Below are 21,943 nucleotides of genomic sequence, written 5' to 3' on the forward strand. Positions count from 1 at the left end.
TCTTCTCGTGGCTCCTCCGGCCGTAATCCGTCTCGCCACGTGGCACCCGCAACGACGCGTGATGTGGAATCGCGATGTGGCCGCCACGGCAACCGGCCGCATGACGCCACGCTCGCCCGCTGCACCCGTCGCGTTCACCAGTGGCGCCATTGCTGCAAGGGCCTCTTCTCGTGGCAATTGTAGGACCCTGTAGGAACGATCTTGGCAAACTAATAAGTAGCGGCCAGCATGCCGATGAGACTGGAAGATGTGCGCAGTCTTGGGGTACGGGGGAAGGTTGCGGGGTTGGTGGATGTGCAGGGTGTTGGGTGCACCATGTGGCACAAGCCCATGGGGTACAATACCCCGCGGTGTGGAACGTGGCCTATTCACTACACCACGTGCAATGCGTTGCACCGCATCCGCGTGCGTCATGGCGTGCTTTGTGAGAGGGCAATGTGGTGTGTGCGGTGTGCAGCGGTGAGCGAGGCGACGTGCACGTGGAGCGGCCAGCTGCCCCCACGCAGCCACAAGAGTCCCATCTTCTCCCCCAAGGTGTTCCTCGGTGGCGTTCCCTGGGACATCACCGAAGGTACGCAACCCCCCCCTACCCTGCCCCCTACTATTTCAGACCCGTCTCCCTGCGACCAAGTCGTGGGTGACGCAAGTGCCCTCGTACGCCGCGTCCGTGGGTAGCACGTGGTTACGCTGGCGATGCCGTGGGCCGCAGCGGTCGGCGCTTGGGACTTTGCTCCCGGTGCAGATATCTGGACCATTCATTGGCCCTACCCTTGGTGGACATGGCCTTGAGCTTGTTGTGTGAACGTCCGTGATGGGGAGATGAAGGCAGCCTGGTGTGGTGCTAACCACGCCAACCCTTCCTGTAACGCGTGTGGTGGTTTAACAATGGATGAGACAAAAGTCTGGTAGACCCGAGTGCTCAACATAAGTGGTGGAATCGGGTGAAGATTATTGGCAGACAGTTGAGCTCTATTGATTTTATACCAGGCAAGGCCCACCGAGCTATATTGCTGCTTTTTCAGAAGCGACCTGGCCACAACTGATAGCCCAATGAAGTACATTGTAGAGATGAAATGCCTATTTCTAAATGTGGAGGGGAAAAACCCAGAGGACCTTTATAAAAATTCACACTACCACGGAGAACACACAAACTCCAAATACACAGGCGTCAGGGTTGAAATCGAACCCACAACATCTTGTATACCAGGCGAGGCAGTTAACATCTGACCACTGCGGCGGTCAGTGGGGGCCAGCTGTGGTGGTGGCCGGCCCTGGTGTTTGGTGGCAAGGGGGGGGGCCCCTTGCCAGCACGTCCGTCTTGTTTGTGACGCGCTGACCTCATTATGTTGTCTCGCCTCTTTACAGCCGGCCTCATCAATTGCTTCAAGATGTTTGGTTCGGTGAGTGTGGAGTGGCCGGGTAAGGATGGCAAACACCCGCGCTACCCACCCAAAGGTAATATGCCCAAAGGTAATGTGTGCAGAGGCTCTGGTATGAACTCTTCTGTTACTTGTTGCCACCTCCCCGCTCACCCCCATGATGTGGTGCTGCACAGTGTGACGTCATCGCTGCACGGTGAGCACGGGGGTAGTGGTGGCGGCGGCGGCATCTACGGTCCCAGAGGGGGAGGCAGGGGTATCTAAGACCAAGCCAGAGTTTTCTGGGCCTAAGTACTGGAGATCACTGGCAGAATTCCCACATGGTGTTCCCTGAATTACAAGCGACGGTCGCAAAAAAACTGGTCTTTGGTGGCGGCCTCTTTGAGGCCCAAGACAAATTGCCTCTTGTCCCCCCCTCTGGGTGAGTTTGGGAAGGTCTAAGGGGGTCCCCCCCCCCCCTCCATTCCTTGAGGTGGCATTCGACAAGTCTAGATCCCATTGATGCAGACTCTGCTTTTTGCATTTCGAGTATGTAGTTGAAGTTGTTATAGCCATCGCTGTATACGTTCAAGCAAACTAAATTTGTATATGTAGTGGCGGGGGGGGGGAGTTGGAGTTTCCACACGTACTAAGATAATTTCGGTGTTTGACTTAAAATCGCGATGTATTACTAACAATGGTTGAATTCACAGTGCAGGGGTTGTTCGAGCTGCTGCCAGGGGAAGCGCGAGTGGTGGGTGTTGGGAGCAGTGTGCGCGAGTGGTGTTTGGCCATGTTATCATGAATGAACTTGTGTTGGCTGTGGTGTTCCGCAACCATGGTGCAGGTGGTAAAAGAATACAATTCGCCCTTCTCCCGCTAACCCAATTGAACCTGGTGGGAGGGGGATGGATGGATGATGGGAATTTGAATTTGTGGAGCGAGCGACACCACCAACCATTTCCTTACGAGCTGCGGCTTGCCTGGGTTTGTCCCTCACTGACACGTGTCCGTCTATGCGTGCGCTCCTGTACCTACGTGCGTGTCGCAGGCTATGTGTACATCCTGTTTGAGTCTGAGAAGTCGGTGCGTGCGCTGCTCCAGGCCTGCACCCACGACTTCCGCAGCAGCGACGGCTGCGGAGACTATTACTACAAGGTGTCGTCGCGTCGAATGCGCTGCAAGGAGGTGAGGGGGATGTGGGACGTGGGAGTGCCGCGCAGTTGGGGGGGGGACCCCAATTGGGGGGACCCTGAATTGTGACGTGAGTCTTAATGAGTCTCCCTACCCGCTCCTCCACAATTCAAATAATTTTCATCTCGCACTGCAATATCCATCCCACGTCCCCAATGTCATCTCGGAGCTCGTCGTCTTGCACCGCCACTGTTTCAAAGCCAGATCATCCATGCTCACCTTGGTTATTCTCCTTTCACCCTGAAGCGCGTCTCCACTCATCTTTTGTAACCCATCCCCCCCCCCACAGCCTGATTCAAATCATCAGTCAATTCATGGTCGTGGTTATTTGGAGGAACTAATTCTGTCTTGCATGCCTTCCAGTTGCTTTGCTTGTTTCTCTCCTTGTTTGTATGGTTCTGTTTATTTGATAATGCATGTAACTTGTTTATGCTTCTCCCATGCGTGAATTGGCGTGCATCGCAAGTGAGTTTGCCAGAACAGCGGTACCTTTCAGTGCTCCATCTGTGCTTGCTACCTTCGGCAGTCCAGGGAAGTGAAGTATATTCGGTTAACTTACTGCTGCAGGGAAACATTCATCCAACCGTGACTTGATGCCCGCCCTCCCCTTGACCTGGCCCTCCCCCCACCATCCTGCCGCAGGTGCAAGTGATCCCTTGGGTGCTGTCGGACAGCAACTACGTGCGGAGTCAATCGCAGCGCCTGGACCCGAGCAAGACGGTGTTTGTGGGTGCACTGCACGGCATGCTCAATGCAGAGGGCCTCACCACCATCATGAACGACCTGTTTGGTGGTGTCGTCTACGCTGGCATTGACACGGACAAGCACCGCTACCCCATTGGTGACGATCCCCACGCACTCTTGCTCCTACAAGGCTCTCCGGAAAATACTGGTGTAACCAACAGCATCTGAACATCATCAGGCGAATGGGCACAGCTCCTCCAAATTTAAAGAAGTCGCAAGCCACAGTAGTGCAACTGTCGCCATGCAACCTAAACGAACTGTCTAGTGGACCACTGTCGCCTCCTTTAATTGAGGAGAAACAGCACAACACTTAACTCTCCCTCTTTGTGACTGAGACCCTCCAATGTTGGAATTTAGCTCCTGAACATTGCTGCCCATGCGCAAGAGAATGGCCATAATGAACTATTCAAAAAAGTGCTGTTAGCAAGCACCTATTAAGGATGGTACGGAACATGGGGGGCGGGGGGGGGCTTCCTTTGCCCATTGCTGATGTTTACACATCCCTGCAAGTAGTCCATGACGCGCAGCCAATTGAGACCAGTTCGTATGTCACGAATTCCAGCTGTGAATGGGAATTTAACTCTGGCTACTGCGTTCGCAGCATCCTGCTCACTCGGGCGTGCTCGCATGCCGCTACGACTGTCGTATCCAGGATTGGTGTGGTGGGCATGCACACGTGGGGTTCGCCAGTGTTGGTCCACTTCTGGATGTGTGGCGATGCCGCTCCTGCGAGCTGATGCTGCGTGTGATCATTTCTCAGACTTGTCCCTGTGGCGTAATTTAGCCATACCCCTGCCCCCTTGTACGGCGTCCACACGCCGTCTGTGCGTTGCGTACCCTGTCATGTGGTTCTGGCACGCCCAGCGTGACGTGCGCCACCTCCCCTTATCGTGTTGCAGGTTCGGGGCGTGTGACGTTCAACAATCATAAGAGCTACATGAAGGCCGTCAACGCTGCCTTCATCGAGATCAAGACGCCCAAGTTCACCAAGAAGGTCTGTTGGTGCTCCCCACAGCTGCCCCCCCACCCAGTTTGTCTGCTCTTGCCACATTGCCTGTGCCACGAGTGGGTGAGGCTCTGCATTGCGCTGGTGTCGACCCCTCGCGTTTGTGCGTGTCTCATTGCAGCTCCAGGTGGATCCGTATTTGGAAGAGTCCATCTGCCAGCTGTGCTGCTCGCAGGCTGGCCCTTACTTCTGCCGTGAGATGGTACAGTCCCGTTTCGCATTAGTGTGTTTTAATATATGTTTGCGAATGTGGTTCTGCGAAATGTCTCGACTCTGACAAGGCCCAGTGCTACCAAATTCCCCGCTTAATTGCAGAGGTTTGCAGTTTGTATCCAGGCCTCCCTGGTTATTGCGGTGTGCGTATCAACCATAAAACCCTACATGCCATCTGCTTCACAGAGAACACTAAATATCCTGTGGGATAATTTGAAATCGGTAGTAAGCTTTTGTGCTGTCAGCCCAAATTTGACAGTTTTTTTAAATTACTAAATGGGATGACACGACAGCATTGCCCCCTACTGGAAGACTATCCATCCGTGAAACGCAGCACCTAGGTGATAGTCCTGCGCTATAAAAACGGTGCGATTCTCAAACATAGTTGATGAGGGGGTGTGGTCCCTTGGCTGCTCTTCCCCCAGGCTTGCTTCAAGTACTTCTGCAAGTCCTGCTGGCATTGGCAACATTCCCTGGAGACACTGCGGCACCACCAGCCGCTCATGCGCAACCAGAAGAGCCGCGACTTCATTTGAGCAGGGAGGTGGTGGTGGTGGGGGGCGCCCCAGCCTCCGGTGCTGCCGCCCGCCTGCGCCCACGCACGCATGCCCGCGTGCGTGCGTGGGGTGTGTGGCGACGGTGGTGCCGCTCGGTTCCCCTGGGTCTCCGCGTACAGTTCAATGCAGCTCACGACGAGACTCGGCCATATTTTTAACACTTTAAGGAAACCCCACCGGCTGCGAGTGTAGCGTTGAATTTTAGCGCGCTTCAACCTCTGTCGGCGGCTCCTTAACGCCGACTCTAAACGAGCAACCAAAACGTAAACCGCAGCATGCCAAGCCTCGTAGTCTCTGCTTGCTCACTCAGGAAGAAATTCAACTCTTGAAAGTTATATATTATACGTATTGCCTATCGGTGGAAATGGCGTTCACGAGGAAAAGAAGAAATTAGTAGTTCGGAGGCTTTTGAGCATTTCTTAACCATGACCACAGCCGTCTCGAGTACAGTGGCTCCCAGTTTTATCGGCTTCTGTTCACAGATGATGACGATTGGCTTCATTTTACACGTTCATTTTTAAACCGCAAGTCGGGCCCTCGCCTGCAGGGGGGGGGTGGTCCGCTCCCTGGCAGCGACGCAGTGGGAACCGGTGATGATGGTGGGGGTGACCAGGGCGGGATGGGGAATCTATGTGGCCGTGCGTGGCGGCCGCGCGTGGCGGCCGTGCTTTCCTTTTAAGACGCACGTTTTAATTTGCACAGGGAGATGTTTTTGCAGGGCTGCGTTGGGAAAGGGGGGGGGGGGTTCCTGGCCGCCGCCACTGTTACACGTGGCCCACGCGATGCACCACTTTGACCCTGGTTTGTTTTGGTTGATTTTTTTAGTAGACCGGAAGACGTGCTGAATATTATTAAGCCTTAACAGTTACATTTTTGCCACTTCGTTTACAAAGTTTGCTTTTTAAGCTTTTGTTTAAGCTTTGAGGGAAGGGTGGGGCAGGGGGGGGGGGGGGAGAGATATATGAGAAAAAAGTTGATTGTTTATATACAAAAAATATTTGAATTTTGCCAGATGCAGAATACTTAAGTGTTTGTTTAAAGTGTTCAAGAGCGCGATTTGATTTGCAGCTCTTCTACCTCACGGTTTGGTGACGTTAGTTCTGGGTTCTGAAGGACGTTTCTCGCACATGAAGCAAAATAAAATGCAAAAAAAAGTCTGCGTGGTGACTAGCATGGCAGTGTTTGTACTGGTGGGGTTCCTGGTGGGGGTGACATCACCACTGGTGTGGAAATTGGAATGTTTCTACTAATTGGCTCCCCTGATTTCTGGGTTTAGTTTGTCCTTCCCTGTGCACCTCCAATAAGCACTTGGCTACACCCCGGTGCAAAACAAGTTCAACATCGAACTTTGAATGGGATGACTGTCAATGTCAGACTCCAAGAGACAGAACTGCCAAGTGAGAAGTCTCGACGCATTCACTCAGATTTTATTTTACATGGAATGTAAAAACGAGTGTCAAGTTTACAAAAGTGGAAATCTGACAACGGTCACAAAGTGCAAGTGATTGGTGTAGAAGGCACGCCGCCCTGCCCTTCCCTACTGCAGCTCTGAGTTCTTGGTCTCAGGCAGGCACAAGCCCACGACGCTGCCACACACGAGTAGTGCAGCGATGAGCAGGATGGGCACGGTGCAGCTGGTCTCCAGCAGCGCGCCGAACAGCAGGCTGGCAAGTATGGCAGCGATGCGTGCCACCCCGGTGAACACTCCGAGCGCACTGGACCTGCAAAGCACATGCATGGCATGAGCAGGTCGCTGCAGCACAGACCAGAGAACGGCACCCAGGAAGTGGAAACTTGGTACTGCACAGATGGGTGCTGCAGTTGGTAAAATAACCCAGCATGTTGGAGTTAACGTTCTGAGATGGAAAGGGCAGGGAAAAAAAAGAAAATTGTGGCCAATTACTGCCCACTTTCATAATCCAAGGCCAATGTCCTTAGTGACTAATGGAACAGATGTGCTCATCCTGGGATGCAGTTCAAGGTGAGGACTTCAAGAGACCAGGGATGGCCTTTTTAAATGTTGAAAGCAAGTACAAAGTGAAGCAGAAATCCTGAGCAAAAACAACCGCCTTGGCATTTCGAAATAAAGTGCAACTTTAAATGCAACTGTTGGGTTATTGCTAATGTTTGCAAAATGTTGGTTGTGATAATTCAACTTGGTGAGCTGAAAGAATAAAGGGTGACTTGAACACTCAAAAGTGATTTTTATCATTTGTGACTAAGCCAGATGGTGGACTTGATGCTGCCCTAATCCAAAAAATACATTGAGTTGGGGGGGGGGGGGGGGTGGTCACCGTAGCATGGTGGGGTACATCTCGATGCCAATGACATCCAGCGCATTCCATGCCACCACAGAGATGGCGCTGAAGAGGCACGCTGCAGCCAAGCTCTGCAGCCGCGTGCGCACAGCCCACAGCAGGAACACGCTGCCTCCGGAGAGCAGCAGGCTTGCCCCTGCACACAGGTCCCCAGAATATCTACCTCAACAGGCTGCTGGGGCAAGTGCTGTGAAGGCAGGGGGTGCGTGGTGAGGCACCACTTTATAAGAGCCAGACTGGGTGGCCCATGACCTGTTCAGATTTAGCACCCAGTGGGCTAACCACTGCACCACACAAGCTGTTACCCCACAGCCCCTATCACCGCAGGCACCCTTACCCAGCAGCAGCCGCCCCCCTACACGGCCCATGAGCAGGATGCTGAGGATGTTCCCAGGGAGGTTGGCAGCGGCTGTGATGAACCCGTCCATGTACACTGCATAAATGCACAGCACGCACAATTACAAGCCGGCAGGCTATAAGGTACGCACACAGTACCCACAGTATATGGGTCTGGCGAGCTTACCGATTGTCTTGACGGGGTAACAGAATGTCCAGTTGCCTGTACTGGCAACATCCGTGTGGTTACCGCGGGGAGGAGAGCAGGGAGAGCCTCCGTACTCCTCGCTCCTCCTGAACAACTCAGGCAGCCACATCCACAGCCCATAGTACCTGCACCACCACACCATCAGCGCACAGCCCATCGCACCTGCACTGCACCACAGCCAATAGTACCTGCACCATACCACCAACACTCCATAGTATGTATTATCCACACCACACCAAACCACATTCCACTTGGCAACCACTGCCGTAGTACACGAGGACCTCGCCACTGCAATGCACACACGGGTGAGTGGTTGGGTGAGTGGTTTAATGGGGTGGGGTGAGGTGTCAGGTGAGTGGTCACACCCGAAGGAGATTGAGAAGAAGATGGCAGAGAGCGCCCAGCTGCGCCTCCCAAGTGACCCACAGAACATCTTGCGCAGGCGGCCGACCATCTTGACACACGGGCAGGTGGGGACATGAGGACATGTTCACACAAAGTATGCAGCATGGGCATTGGCACTCGGGGACTCGGGCACGCATGCATGCACACAGACCAGCACGCAGGCTTGCATACAACCGCCATTTGACACTAAATGGCGGTGACGTCACCACGACGCCTGTGCCAGGCGCACATGCACCTTGAGGCCACGAAGTGTCAAACGCCCGCTGACGGGAGGTCACGGGGCAGACCCAGGTGCCACGGGTCGACTGACAGATGACCGAGATGACTGGCTGATGCACCACCTGTGCCCCCTACTGTGCTAACTTGCTGCGCTTTAGCCACCCGGCGCTCCGCTCATTGTTGTGAGCGTCGCTCCTCCACCCTCCGTTGTTGGAGGGCGACTGCCTCCAACTGCCCAGTAGCGTTCTTCATGAGCCTCCTCCACAGAGGCCGACCTTGACACCGCTGGTACCAGTCATTGGCAAGTCCACTCAGCTCCACGTCCTCCTGTACCACATCACTCCATCTCTTCTCTAGCCCGTGCCACGCCCGCTTAGCCCCCTCGATCCGGCCGAACAAAAGCTGTTTAGGCCTGCGGTGGCTGGGCATGCGGGCTACATGACCCAGCCAACACAGCCTTGCCTGCCGGAGGAGCTCACCGATGGGAGCTTGCCCAGATCTTTCAAGGATTTGTGAGCTCACAATCCAGCCTGGTTAAACCCAGGATGGATCGTAGGCAGGCTAGCCTAAATGTTTCTAACCGGCGAAGATGTTTCATTAGGGGGGTCCACGTTTCGCAAGCGTTGAGAAGGGAGGGAATGACTGTGGCCGAGAAGACCTGAAGCTTAATGCGGAGCGACAGACCAGGTAGCTTCCACACAGCGTTACGCAACCGATGAAAATATATTGCCGCTCGACTGATTCGGAGTGAGACCTCTGCTGTTAAACTGGAGCCGATCATGAGCGCACTGCCCAGGGGAAAAAACAGTGATCCAATCTCTGACCCCCAGGAACAGGTTTGCAGATTTGCTGAGCATTTCTGTGAGGTCCTGGGGGAGGAGAAATCCCTCAGCCAGGAAAACATCGTGGCACAAAGTGGGGATGAACCTGCTGAGGCTGCGGTGCCTCAAATATTGGAAGCAGTCACCCCCTGTGAGTGGCTGGCTGAGGTGCCATCTGTTGAGGAAGTACTGAAGGCGATCCGGAGTCTGAGACCAGGAAAGGCACTGGGCAGAGATGATCTCCCAAGCGAAATGCTAAGGGAGGGTGGCGTTTGTGCACAGACTACCCTACATGACATCATAACAAGTCTGGACCATTGGACGGGTTCCGCAGGATTGGAAGGATGCCCTGGTGGTCTTCCTCTTTAAGAAGGGGGACTGCACAGACTAACAACTACAGGGGCATCTCACTCCTCAGTGTGCTGGGAAAGGTCCTGGCAAGGATTATTAAACATCGCCTTGCTAGGCACGCTGAGGAGAGGCTTGCGGAGCCCAAATGCAGTTTCAGGAAAGGGCGGTCCTGCACAGATGCCATATTTTCTTTCCGTCTGCTACAGAGGTGTAGGGAATTCCAACAAGACCTACATCTCTGCTTTATTGACCTGGTCAAGGCCTATGATAACATCAGTAGGCCTGGGCTCTGGGTTGTTCTTCGTGCTTTCGGAGTCCCTGAACCTCTGCTCACGATCATTAAGGACCTTCATGATGGTGAGCGGGCCCTGGTAAAACTACGTGGCCGGGAGTCAGAGCCATTCCTTGTACACCTTGGGGTGTGACAGGGATGTCCTCCCACATTTAACATCTATTTTGACCACGTAGTACGTGAAGCCTTCAATAGCTGTTCCAGCGGAATTTCCATTTGGTACAGATATAATGGGAGGCTGACCGATGCCCGGGTGTGGTCAAGGGATGGCTCCCTATTGGTCAACCACATTATGTATGCCGATGATTTGGTAATAGCTGCTCATTCAGAGGAGGAATTGGAGACGCTGCTGCTGAAACTGGAGCATGGCACTAAGAGGTGGGGCCTTACCATCAGCCCCACCAAAACACATTCCTGCGGAGGGAGCTGGTAGGAACATTGGGTTGCTCGGTCAATGGCCAGGGTCAACGGCGGCGTGGTGTATTCCGCAAATATGCCCGACTGTGAGGGCAGGCACAGGCCGGCGTGAGTAGGTTAAACGTTGAGTTTGGCTCCGCCAATTGGGGTTTGGCCAGGAGACGTCATAGACGCCTGTCCCCCCGGGGCCTCCGGCACAAGCTTATTAGTTACATATTTAAGTCGTGGTTTAGTGGTAATTAATTGAAGGTGGAGGGGTTACCAGCCCCTCGCACCCGTCCAGAGCCCCCGTTTAGCCACTGTGGTGGTCACAGACACCATGAGGGGAGAGGCCAATCGGAATTGGTCCTCCCCGCACAGCACTGTCCACGACAGAGTTGCCCATCCGGCACTGCGAGGAGGTAGGGGGTTGTTTTGCATACACACATGGGTACACACACACACACGCATGTACACAAGTCACGGACAGACACACAATTGCACATGAGCACAGATTGCTGCGCATTCCAAGAGCCCAGCAGTTACTCACTTGGCTACGTGTGTGTGTGCACGGTACTCACCATGCGCGAGTAGTACGCCACCTGTGCCAGGATCCCCAAGGGGACGCTCACCGCGTGCCGGTCCGAGATGCTCACCTCCAGCCGGCTCACCTGGAGTGCAGGGCGAGGGGGCAGTGGTGCCGTCGCCGGACCAAAGAAAGCGAGAGTATGTGAGCGTCTAGGCGAGTGAGTGGGTGAGTCAGCGTGTCTGCGAGCGAGGGGGTGAGTGTGCTGCTCCAACCGGGAAGGTCCTGCGAGCGCCAGGCATGCTGCGGTGGTTGTGAGTGAAGATCCTGCGAAATACGGCGAGCGCCGCCTCCTCCTGCCCCGTCTGGGGGCAACACCAACGGGGAGAGGTGACCAGGGAGAGCGGCACACTAACACCACCACTGTTATCACTCACCACTACCGGCACCATGTACAAACGCTCACCACTCACGACATCATGAACCAACATGCTCCCACTCGGTGACACCATCTACCAACATTCACTGCTCCCACACCACCACTCTTCATCACTCACCAGTCAGCACTCACAGATTTCACGTACCAACGTTCACATCTCATCGACCCCACCACTCACTGATCACTCACGATTACTCACCACCCACTATAAGCTCTTCTGTTGCTTTTCAAATGGCATACAAATGAACAAGATTCACACCCCACCCACTCACACCACCTACGCATCAACACTCTGCACCACCTGGTCGCACTCACCAATGCTGTCCAACTACTGCCCACTATCACAGCCACTCAACCTCTGCATCGGAATGAATACCCCATTCGAGACCCAAACATCACATCTCCTGGCTTTGACATTCCTCCTCGAAGACACCGGTGGAATTGATCAACCGCATTTCCATCTTAGATGGAAAATTAAAGACACAGCCAAAGTGGTGCGATTGTGGCCATGCAACCCAAACTCTGGACCGCACAGTAAACCCACCGTGGGTGCTGCGCTCCTTCAGCCAAGGACGAGGAACATTAAAACGACACGAATTCTCTGCTGAAGCCCTCTTGTCAAGAAGACCTCTGCATTGGCATCAAGCTGCTGAGCCAGAGGACGGCTGCTGCTGCTGCTGCCATCACAGGCGAGGACACCTGAGCGCCGAGAGGAGCCGAGTGGCGAGGCACCTGCATGAGGAACTTGGGGCTCTCGGGGAGGCAGCATGCAAAGGCGACGCTGGACGTGAGGCTTGGCACGGAGCAGACGGCGACGAACACGCGCCAGCTCCACACGTCAAGCGCCGGCAGCGGGATTATCAACCACGCCAGCCCTGGGGACACGCAGGCGCGGGGCACACACGTGCACACATATACACGGGCACGCAAGTGCACACAACATACAAATGCGTCGAGTTTATTTAGACTTTTTACCAAGGTGAGGACTCAAGAAACCAGGATGGTCTCATTTGTAAGCGTGACATGCAGCGACACGCACAGATAACGATTCTCCGTGTAGCTGTATGGGATCTTGGGGCAAGTACTGTGACCAATCAACCACTGAAGGCCGGCACAGCGCACAAGAGGGTGCTGTGGTCTGTGCCGGTGAGGGAATACGGCTGTGCGGTAGAGAGACTGTGGTAGTCTGATGGTGAGGTGGCAATGCTGAGGTTGTGGCGATGTGATGAGACATTGAGGCTGCGATGGTGTCAGGGTGCGGTAGCGAGTCTGTGGTGATGGTAAGGTTGCGGTGATGGAGTGCAATGTGGGGGAGAGGCCACGGTGGTAGTGGGCGTGGTGAGTGAGGTCTACCGGCCGCCAGGATGTTTCCTCCCATCCAGAACGTGGCGAGTGCGCTGACCATCGCGCCGCGCCATCGCCGTGGCTGGAACTCGGAGAAGTAGGAGAAGATGACCGGCAGAGACCCCCCCACCCTGCACAACATCCACAGTAGTCACAGGGGGGGTCACGTGACCCGGGCAGCTTCTTCTCCTCGCCGCACACGGCACCCCGCGGCGCCGTGCGTGGTGGCGGCGCTGTGCGTGGCGGAACTCACCCCAGGCCGCTACCCAGGCGCATCAGCAGGAAGAGCAGGAAGTTGGGGGCGAGGCTGGAGAGGGCGCTGAAGATGCCGTTGACGGCCAGCGAGTAGACGAGCACCTTGCGGCGGCCGCTCGAGTCCGCCAGGGCACCCCAGACGCAACCGCCCACCATCATACCTGGTGGCGCGGGCCAACGCACCGCGGTGAGAACCCGAGCGAGCGCCTCGTCCCGCGGCGCGGTGCGACGTGGTGCGGCGCGGTGCGACGTGGTGCAGCGCGGTGCGACGTGGTGCGGCGCGTACCGATGAACATGCACGCCGTGAGCCAGCCCATGTCGGCGGTGGAAAGGTGCAGGTCGCAGCGCGCCGTTGGGAGCAGGAAGGACACGCACAGGATCTCCACGGCGTCGCTGGCGTTGGCCCAGCCGCAGGCCACCAGAAGCCAGGCGTGGAAACGGCCAAACCCTGTGGGCCGCGCGGATCGGGTGGAGGTCACCGACAGACACGGACACCCGGAGCGCCTGGGGTCTTCTCGCCGTGAACACAAACACCTGCCAGCTGTTGGCTCTCGTCTCTCACGCAGCCGCATAGACAATCTCGCTCTGTCACCTCTGCAGGCAGTTGTACGCAAAGCCTGACACCCATCCACTCACCCAGATGGACGGATGGAAGGACGGATGGACGGACAGACGAAGGGACGGACAGACGAAGGGGCGGACAGAAGATGGTCACCCACCGGTGTGCTCGAGCGCCTCCTCGTGGGAGCAGCCATCGTCGTCGTCGAGCGGCTCTGCGTCCCCGTCTGGGGAGGGGCGGGGCCCCCCGGGGCCTGCGGGACATGGGGAGGTCAGCAGGCTGGCGGCCCTGCCGTGTCTACCGCTCTCGGGGGAGGCCCTGGGAGCAACCCCGACCTCAACCACAGAGGTCTCCCTGTCACGGGGGCAGGCGAGTGGGATAGAAGGCAGGCGAGGGACAGTCAGGAGAAGGTGAGTGGACAGAGAAGGTGAGCAGCAGGTAGGAAGGTACAGACGCAGGGGCGCGGCTACAGGTGATGGTATTCATTAGGATACACTCAAGTGAGGTGCAGTGGTGAGGAGACCAAGGTGCCGATCAGGGCGAGGAAGTAAAGTTGCGGATGTGAGGAGATGAGATGAGGCAGGAGATTAAAGTGCAGGTGAGTATACTGAGGTGAGGCGGTGTGAAGGTGAGGTGTGGTGAGTGTGATGAGGTGAGGCGGAGTGAAGGTGAGGTGTGGTGAGTGTGACGAGGTGAGACGGTGTGGAGGTGAGGTGTGGTGAGTGTGACGAGGTGAGGCGGTGTGGAGGTGAGGTGTGGTGAGTGTGACGAGGTGAGGCGGTGTGGAGGTGAGGTGTGGTGAGTGTGACGAGGTGAGGCGGTGTGGAGGTGAGGTGTGGTGAGTGTGATGAGGTGGTGTGAAGGTGAGGTGTGGTGAGTGTGACGAGGTGAGGCGGTGTGGAGGTGAGGTGTGGTGAGTGTGATGAGGTGAGGCGGTGTGAAGGTGAGGTGTGGTGAGTGTGACGAGGTGAGGCGGTGTGGAGGTGAGGTGTGGTGAGTGTGATGAGGTGAGGCGGTGTGGAGGTGAGGTGTGGTGAGTGTGACGAGGTGAGACGGTGTGGAGGTGAGGTGTGGTGAGTGTGACGAGGTGAGGCGGTGTGGAGGTGAGGTGTGGTGAGTGTGACGAGGTGAGGCGGTGTGGAGGTGAGGTGTGGTGAGTGTGACGAGGTGAGGCGGTGTGGAGGTGAGGTGTGGTGAGTGTGATGAGGTGAGGCGGTGTGAAGGTGAGGTGTGGTGAGTGTGACGAGGTGAGGCGGTGTGGAGGTGAGGTGTGGTGAGTGTGATGAGGTGAGGCGGTGTGAAGGTGAGGTGTGGTGAGTGTGACGAGGTGAGGCGGTGTGGAGGTGAGGTGTGGTGAGTGTGACGAGGTGAGGCGGTGTGGAGGTGAGGTGTGGTGAGTGTGACGAGGTGAGGCGGTGTGGAGGTGAGGTGTGGTGAGTGTGATGAGGTGAGGCGGTGTGAAGGTGAGGTGTGGTGAGTGTGACGAGGTGAGGCGGTGTGGAGGTGAGGTGTGGTGAGTGTGATGAGGTGAGGCGGAGTGAAGGTGAGGTGTGGTGAGTGTGACGAGGTGAAGCGGTGTGAAGGTGAGGTGTGGTGAGTGTGACGAGGTGAGGCGGTGTGGAGGTGAGGTGTGGTGAGTGTGATGAGGTGAGGCGGAGTGAAGGTGAGGTGTGGTGAGTGTGACGAGGTGAAGCGGTGTGGAGGTGAGGTGTGGTGAGTGTGACGAGGTGAGGCGGTGTGGAGGTGAGGTGTGGTGAGTGTGATGAGGTGAGGCGGTGTGAAGGTGAGGTGTGGTGAGTGTGACGAGGTGAGGCGGTGTGGAGGTGAGGTGTGGTGAGTGTGATGAGGTGAGGCGGTGTGAAGGTGAGGTGTGGTGAGTGTGACGAGGTGAAGCGGTGTGGAGGTGAGGTGTGGTGAGTGTGATGAGGTGAGGCGGAGTGAAGGCGAGGTATGGTGAGTGTGATGAGGTGAGGCGGAGTGAAGGTGAGGTGTGGTGAGTGTGACGAGGTGAGGCGGTGTGGAGGTGAGGTGTGGTGAGTGTGACGAGGTGAGGCGGTGTGGAGGTGAGGTGTGGTGAGTGTGATGAGGTGAGGCGGTGTGAAGGTGAGGTGTGGTGAGTGTGACGAGGTGAGGCGGTGTGGAGGTGAGGTGTGGTGAGTGTGATGAGGTGAGGCGGTGTGAAGGTGAGGTGTGGTGAGTGTGACGAGGTGAAGCGGTGTGGAGGTGAGGTGTGGTGAGTGTGATGAGGTGAGGCGGAGTGAAGGCGAGGTATGGTGAGTGTGATGAGGTGAGGCGGAGTGAAGGTGAGGTGTGGTGAGTGTGATGAGGTGAGGCGGAGTGAAGGTGAGGTGTGGTGAGTGTGATGAGGTGAGGCGGAGTGAAGGTGAGGTGTGGTGAGTGTGATGAGGTGAGGCGGTGTGGAGGTGAGGGGTGGTGAGTGTGATGAGGTGAGGCGGAGTGAAGGTGAGGTGTGGTGAGTGTGATGAGGTGAGGCGGAGTGAAGGTGAGGTGTGGTGAGTGTGATGAGGTGAGGCGGTGTGGAGGTGAGGGGTGGTGAGTGTGATGAGGTGAGGCGGAGTGAAGGTGAGGTGTGGTGAGTGTGATGAGGTGAGGCGGAGTGAAGGTGAGGTGTGGTGAGTGTGACGAGGTGAGGCGGTGTGGAGGTGAGGTGTGGTGAGTGTGATGAGGTGAGGCGGTGTGAAGGTGAGGTGTGGTGAGTGTGACGAGGTGAGGCGGTGTGGAGGTGAGGTGTGGTGAGTGTGATGAGGTGAGGCGGTGTGAAGGTGAGGTGTGGTGAGTGTGACGAGGTGAGGCGGTGTGGAGGTGAGGGGTGGTGAGTGTGATGAGGTGAGGCGGAGTGAAGGTGAGGTGTGGTGAGTGTGATGAGGTGAGGCGGAGTGAAGGTGAGGTGTGGTGAGTGTGACGAGGTGAGGCGGTGTGGAGGTGAGGTGTGGTGAGTGTGATGAGGTGAGGCGGTGTGAAGGTGAGGTGTGGTGAGTGTGACGAGGTGAGGCGGTGTGGAGGTGAGGTGTGGTGAGTGTGATGAGGTGAGGCGGTGTGAAGGTGAGGTGTGGTGAGTGTGACGAGGTGAGGCGGTGTGGAGGTGAGGGGTGGTGAGTGTGATGAGGTGAGGCGGTGTGGAGGTGAGGTGTGGTGAGTGTGACGAGGTGAGACGGTGTGGAGGTGAGGGGTGGTGAGTGTGACGAGGTGAGGCGGTGTGGAGGTGAGGGGTGGTGAGTGTGATGAGGTGAGGCGGTGTGGAGGTGAGGTGTGGTGAGTGTGACGAGGTGAGACGGTGTGGAGGTGAGGTGTGGTGAGTGTGATGAGGTGAGGCGGTGTGGAGGTGAGGTGTGGTGAGTGTGACGAGGTGAGGCGGTGTGGAGGTGAGGTGTGGTGAGTGTGACGAGGTGAGGCGGTGTGGAGGTGAGGTGTGGTGAGTGTGATGAGGTGAGGCGGTGTGAAGGTGAGGTGTGGTGAGTGTGATGAGGTGAGGCGGAGTGAAGGTGAGGTGTGGTGAGTGTGATGAGGTGAGGCGGAGTGAAGGTGAGGTGTGGTGAGTGTGACGAGGTGAGGCGGTGTGGAGGTGAGGTGTGGTGAGTGTGATGAGGTGAGGCGGTGTGGAGGTGAGGTGTGGTGAGTGTGATGAGGTGAGGCGGTGTGGAGGTGAGGTGTGGTGAGTGTGATGAGGTGAGGCGGTGTGGAGGTGAGGTGTGGTGAGTGTGATGAGGTGAGGCGGTGTGGAGGTGAGGTGTGGTGAGTGTGACGAGGTGAGGCGGTGTGGAGGTGAGGTGTGGTGAGTGTGATGAGGTGAGGCGGTGTGGAGGTGAGGTGTGGTGAGTGTGATGAGGTGAGGCGGTGTGGAGGTGAGGTGTGGTGAGTGTGACGAGGTGAGGCGGTGTGGAGGTGAGGTGTGGTGAGTGTGATGAGGTGAGGCGGTGTGAAGGTGTGGTGTGGTGAGTGTGACGAGGTGAGGCGGTGTGGAGGTGAGGTGTGGTGAGTGTGATGAGGTGAGGCGGTGTGAAGGTGAGGTGTGGTGAGTGTGACGAGGTGAGGCGGTGTGGAGGTGAGGGGTGGTGAGTGTGATGAGGTGAGGCGGAGTGAAGGTGAGGTGTGGTGAGTGTGATGAGGTGAGGCGGTGTGGAGGTGAGGTGTGGTGAGTGTGATGAGGTGAGGCGGTGTGGAGGTGAGGTGTGGTGAGTGTGATGAGGTGAGGCGGTGTGGAGGTGAGGTGTGGTGAGTGTGATGAGGTGAGGCGGTGTGGAGGTGAGGTGTGGTGAGTGTGATGAGGTGAGGCGGTGTGGAGGTGAGGTGTGGTGAGTGTGATGAGGTGAGGCGGTGTGGAGGTGAGGTGTGGTGAGTGTGATGAGGTGAGGCGGTGTGAAGGTGAGGTGTGGTGAGTGTGACGAGGTGAGGCGGTGTGGAGGTGAGGTGTGGTGAGTGTGATGAGGTGAGGCGGTGTGAAGGTGAGGTGTGGTGAGTGTGATGAGGTTGAGGCGGAGTGAGGTGAGGTGTGGTGAGTGTGATGAGGTGAGGCGGAGTGAAGGTGAGGTGTGGTGAGTGTGATGAGGTGAGGCGGTGTGGAGGTGAGGTGTGGTGAGTGTGACGAGGTGAGGCGGTGTGGAGGTGAGGTGTGGTGAGTGTGATGAGGTGAGGCGGTGTGAAGGTGAGGTGTGGTGAGTGTGACGAGGTGAGACGGTGTGGAGGTGAGGTGTGGTGAGTGTGATGAGGTGAGGCGGAGTGAAGGTGAGGTGTGGTGAGTGTGATGAGGTGAGGCGGTGTGGAGGTGAGGTGTGGTGAGTGTGATGAGGTGAGGCGGTGTGGAGGTGAGGTGTGGTGAGTGTGACGAGGTGAGGCGGTGTGGAGGTGAGGTGTGGTGAGTGTGACGAGGTGAGACGGTGTGGAGGTGAGGTGTGGTGAGTGTGACGAGGTGAGGCGGTGTGGAGGTGAGGTGTGGTGAGTGTGATGAGGTGAGGCGGTGTGAAGGTGAGGTGTGGTGAGTGTGACGAGGTGAGGCGGTGTGGAGGTGAGGTGTGGTGAGTGTGATGAGGTGAGGCGGTGTGAAGGTGAGGTGTGGTGAGTGTGATGAGGTGAGGCGGAGTGAAGGTGAGGTGTGGTGAGTGTGATGAGGTGAGGCGGAGTGAAGGTGAGGTGTGGTGAGTGTGATGAGGTGAGGCGGTGTGGAGGTGAGGTGTGGTGAGTGTGACGAGGTGAGGCGGTGTGGAGGTGAGGTGTGGTGAGTGTGATGAGGTGAGGCGGTGTGAAGGTGAGGTGTGGTGAGTGTGACGAGGTGAGACGGTGTGGAGGTGAGGTGTGGTGAGTGTGATGAGGTGAGGCGGAGTGAAGGTGAGGTGTGGTAGTGTGATGAGGTGAGGCGGTGTGGAGGTGAGGTGTGGTGAGTGTGATGAGGTGAGGCGGTGTGGAGGTGAGGTGTGGTGAGTGTGATGAGGTGAGGCGGTGTGGAGGTGAGGTGTGGTGAGTGTGATGAGGTGAGACGGTGTGGAGGTGAGGTGTGGTGAGTGTGACGAGGTGAGGCGGTGTGAAGGTGAGGTGTGGTGAGTGTGACGAGGTGAGGCGGTGTGGAGGTGAGGTGTGGTGAGTGTGATGAGGTGAGGCGGTGTGAAGGTGAGGTGTGGTGAGTGTGACGAGGTGAGGCGGTGTGGAGGTGAGGTGTGGTGAGTGTGATGAGGTGAGGCGGTGTGAAGGTGAGGTGTGGTGAGTGTGATGAGGTGAGGCGGAGTGAAGGTGAGGTGTGGTGAGTGTGATGAGGTGAGGCGGAGTGAAGGTGAGGTGTGGTGAGTGTGATGAGGTGAGGCGGTGTGGAGTGAGGTGAGGGTGTGGTGAGTGTGATGAGGTGAGGCGGTGTGGAGGTGAGGTGTGGTGAGTGTGACGAGGTGAGGCGGTGTGGAGGTGAGGTGTGGTGAGTGTGATGAGGTGAGGCGGTGTGAAGGTGAGGTGTGGTGAGTGTGACGAGGTGAGGCGGTGTGGAGGTGAGGTGTGGTGAGTGTGATGAGGTGAGGCGGTGTGAAGGTGAGGTGTGGTGAGTGTGATGAGGTGAGGCGGAGTGAAGGTGAGGTGTGGTGAGTGTGATGAGGTGAGGCGGAGTGAAGGTGAGGTGTGGTGAGTGTGATGAGGTGAGGCGGTGTGGAGGTGAGGTGTGGTGAGTGTGACGAGGTGAGGCGGTGTGGAGGTGAGGTGTGGTGAGTGTGATGAGGTGAGGCGGTGTGAAGGTGAGGTGTGGTGAGTGTGATGAGGTGAGACGGTGTGGAGGTGAGGTGTGGTGAGTGTGATGAGGTGAGACGGTGTGGAGGTGAGGTGTGGTGAGTGTGATGAGGTGAGACGGTGTGGAGGTGAGGTGTGGTGAGTGTGATGAGGTGAGACGGTGTGGAGGTGAGGTGTGGTGAGTGTGATGAGGTGAGACGGTGTGGAGGTGAGGTGTGGTGAGTGTGATGAGGTGAGACGGTGTGGAGGTGAGGTGTGGTGAGTGTGATGAGGTGAGGCGGTGTGAAGGTGAGGTGTGGTGAGTGTGATGAGGTGAGACGGTGTGGAGGTGAGGTGTGGTGAGTGTGATGAGGTGAGACGGTGTGGAGGTGAGGTGTGGTGAGTGTGATGAGGTGAGACGGTGTGAAGGTGAGGTGTGGTGAGTGTGACGAGGTGAGACGGTGTGGAGGTGAGGTGTGGTGAGTGTGATGAGGTGAGGCGGAGTGAAGGTGAGGTGTGGTGAGTGTGATGAGGTGAGGCGGTGTGGAGGTGAGGTGTGGTGAGTGTGATGAGGTGAGGCGGTGTGGAGGTGAGGTGTGGTGAGTGTGACGAGGTGAGGCGGTGTGGAGGTGAGGTGTGGTGAGTGTCACGAGGTGAGACGGTGTGGAGGTGAGGTGTGGTGAGTGTGACGAGGTGAGGCGGTGTGGAGGTGAGGTGTGGTGAGTGTGATGAGGTGAGGCGGTGTGAAGGTGAGGTGTGGTGAGTGTGATGAGGTGAGGCGGAGTGAAGGTGAGGTGTGGTGAGTGTGATGAGGTGAGGCGGTGTGGAGGTGAGGTGTGGTGAGTGTGACGAGGTGAGGCGGTGTGGAGGTGAGGTGTGGTGAGTGTGATGAGGTGAGGCGGTGTGAAGGTGAGGTGTGGTGAGTGTGACGAGGTGAGGCGGTGTGGAGGTGAGGTGTGGTGAGTGTGACGAGGTGAGGCGGTGTGGAGGTGAGGTGTGGTGAGTGTGATGAGGTGAGGCGGTGTGGAGGTGAGGTGTGGTGAGTGTGATGAGGTGAGGCGGTGTGGAGGTGAGGTGTGGTGAGTGTGACGAGGTGAGGCGGTGTGGAGGTGAGGTGTGGTGAGTGTCACGAGGTGAGACGGTGTGGAGGTGAGGTGTGGTGAGTGTGACGAGGTGAGGCGGTGTGGAGGTGAGGTGTGGTGAGTGTCACGAGGTGAGACGGTGTGGAGGTGAGGTGTGGTGAGTGTGATGAGGTGAGGCGGTGTGGAGGTGAGGTGTGGTGAGTGTGACGAGGTGAGTTACAAGGGAGAGGGCATGGAGGTGCGACTGACAGGTTGAGGAAGCAGCTGAGCGGGTGAGTGGACAGCCGAGCGGGTGAGGGTGGAGGTGAAGGACACAGGCTCCCGGGGCTCGCTCACCCTTCCGGCCCCCGCGGCCCCCACGGTCCCCGCACTCGGCGGCCCGCGGCCCCGCGAGTCCCAACAGCGGTCGCGTCGCCTCGCGCTCCGACATCTGGGCCGCCGCTCAGGCCGCCGCTCGCGCTCGCTGATTGGCCCGGAGCCTTTCCGGGGCGGGGCCTCTGGTCACGATCCTCGTAGGGGCGGGGCCTCTAATGGCTCTGGGGCTCTCTCATTGGTCAACTCCCAAGTACAAGGCGGGGCCTCTAATGGCTCTGGGGTTCTCTCATTGGTCAACTCCCAAGTACAAGGCGGGGCCTCTGTCGCACAATCCTCGTTCGGGGCAGAGCATTTCCCCGAGCCAGGGGTTCTCTTATTGGTTAGACATCTCTCAGTGGGCGGAGTTCCAGCCTGAGACCCTCCTAGAGGGCGGGGTTACTGATAGTTTATTGGCCTCTGATTGGTCAGATCCCTAGCAGGGGGCGGTGCTTCTGGTCAATTACATTCCCGGCGGGGAAGGCGGAGTTTCCACTCGGGTCCCTCCCTGAGGCGGGACTCTGGTAGTTATCGGCCTCTGATTGGCGAGCTGTCTCGCTGGAGGCGGGGTTTGGTTTGGTCACCGCCCACTCTGCGGGGCTGACCGCGGCGTAGCCACGCCTCCTGCGTGCACCCACGTGGGAGCTGTCACCGCAGAGTAATCATCATTACACAACGCGCATTGCACAACACGGGCCGATACATTACACCAGTCCATGACGTTATTGAAAATAATTAACAAATATATTCAGCTCAACACTCCTACATTAC

General features: G+C 57.1%; 2 protein-coding genes across 4 annotated transcripts; one reads left to right on the plus strand and one right to left on the minus strand.

The window, feature by feature from the left end:
• Positions 1-6: 6 nt before the first annotated feature.
• Positions 7-6,646, plus strand: LOC133346796 (cytoplasmic polyadenylation element-binding protein 1-B-like). Its single transcript, XM_061558681.1, has 8 exons — positions 7-179; positions 458-571; positions 1,366-1,470; positions 2,410-2,546; positions 3,195-3,393; positions 4,196-4,290; positions 4,424-4,504; positions 4,941-6,646. The coding sequence occupies exons 1-8, from the start codon at positions 62-64 to the stop codon at positions 5,049-5,051; spliced, it is 960 nt and encodes a 319-aa protein (XP_061414665.1). The 5' UTR covers positions 7-61; the 3' UTR covers positions 5,052-6,646.
• Positions 6,476-21,380, minus strand: LOC133346795 (synaptic vesicle glycoprotein 2C-like). 3 transcript variants are annotated; one of them, XM_061558677.1, is made up of 13 exons: positions 21,071-21,349; positions 13,702-13,794; positions 13,269-13,430; positions 12,981-13,143; positions 12,737-12,858; positions 12,116-12,258; positions 11,220-11,309; positions 11,000-11,089; positions 8,300-8,388; positions 7,914-8,059; positions 7,728-7,823; positions 7,367-7,526; positions 6,476-6,793 (listed from the first exon to the last, which is right to left on the minus strand). In XM_061558677.1, exons 1-13 carry the CDS (start codon positions 21,249-21,251, stop codon positions 6,610-6,612), a joined length of 1,719 nt encoding a protein of 572 aa, XP_061414661.1. In that variant the 5' UTR covers positions 21,252-21,349; the 3' UTR covers positions 6,476-6,609. The 3 variants fall into 3 exon arrangements, with proteins under 3 accessions (XP_061414661.1, XP_061414662.1, XP_061414664.1); XM_061558678.1 differs by having other exon boundaries at positions 21,158-21,341; XM_061558680.1 differs by lacking the exon at positions 7,367-7,526 and having other exon boundaries at positions 21,071-21,380.
• Positions 21,381-21,943: the final 563 nt, after the last annotated feature.

This window comes from Lethenteron reissneri, chromosome 24, assembly GCF_015708825.2.
Source record: "Lethenteron reissneri isolate LAM-NWPU_2019-01 chromosome 24, ASM1570882v1, whole genome shotgun sequence".
Taxonomy (NCBI): Eukaryota; Metazoa; Chordata; class Hyperoartia; order Petromyzontiformes; family Petromyzontidae; genus Lethenteron; species Lethenteron reissneri.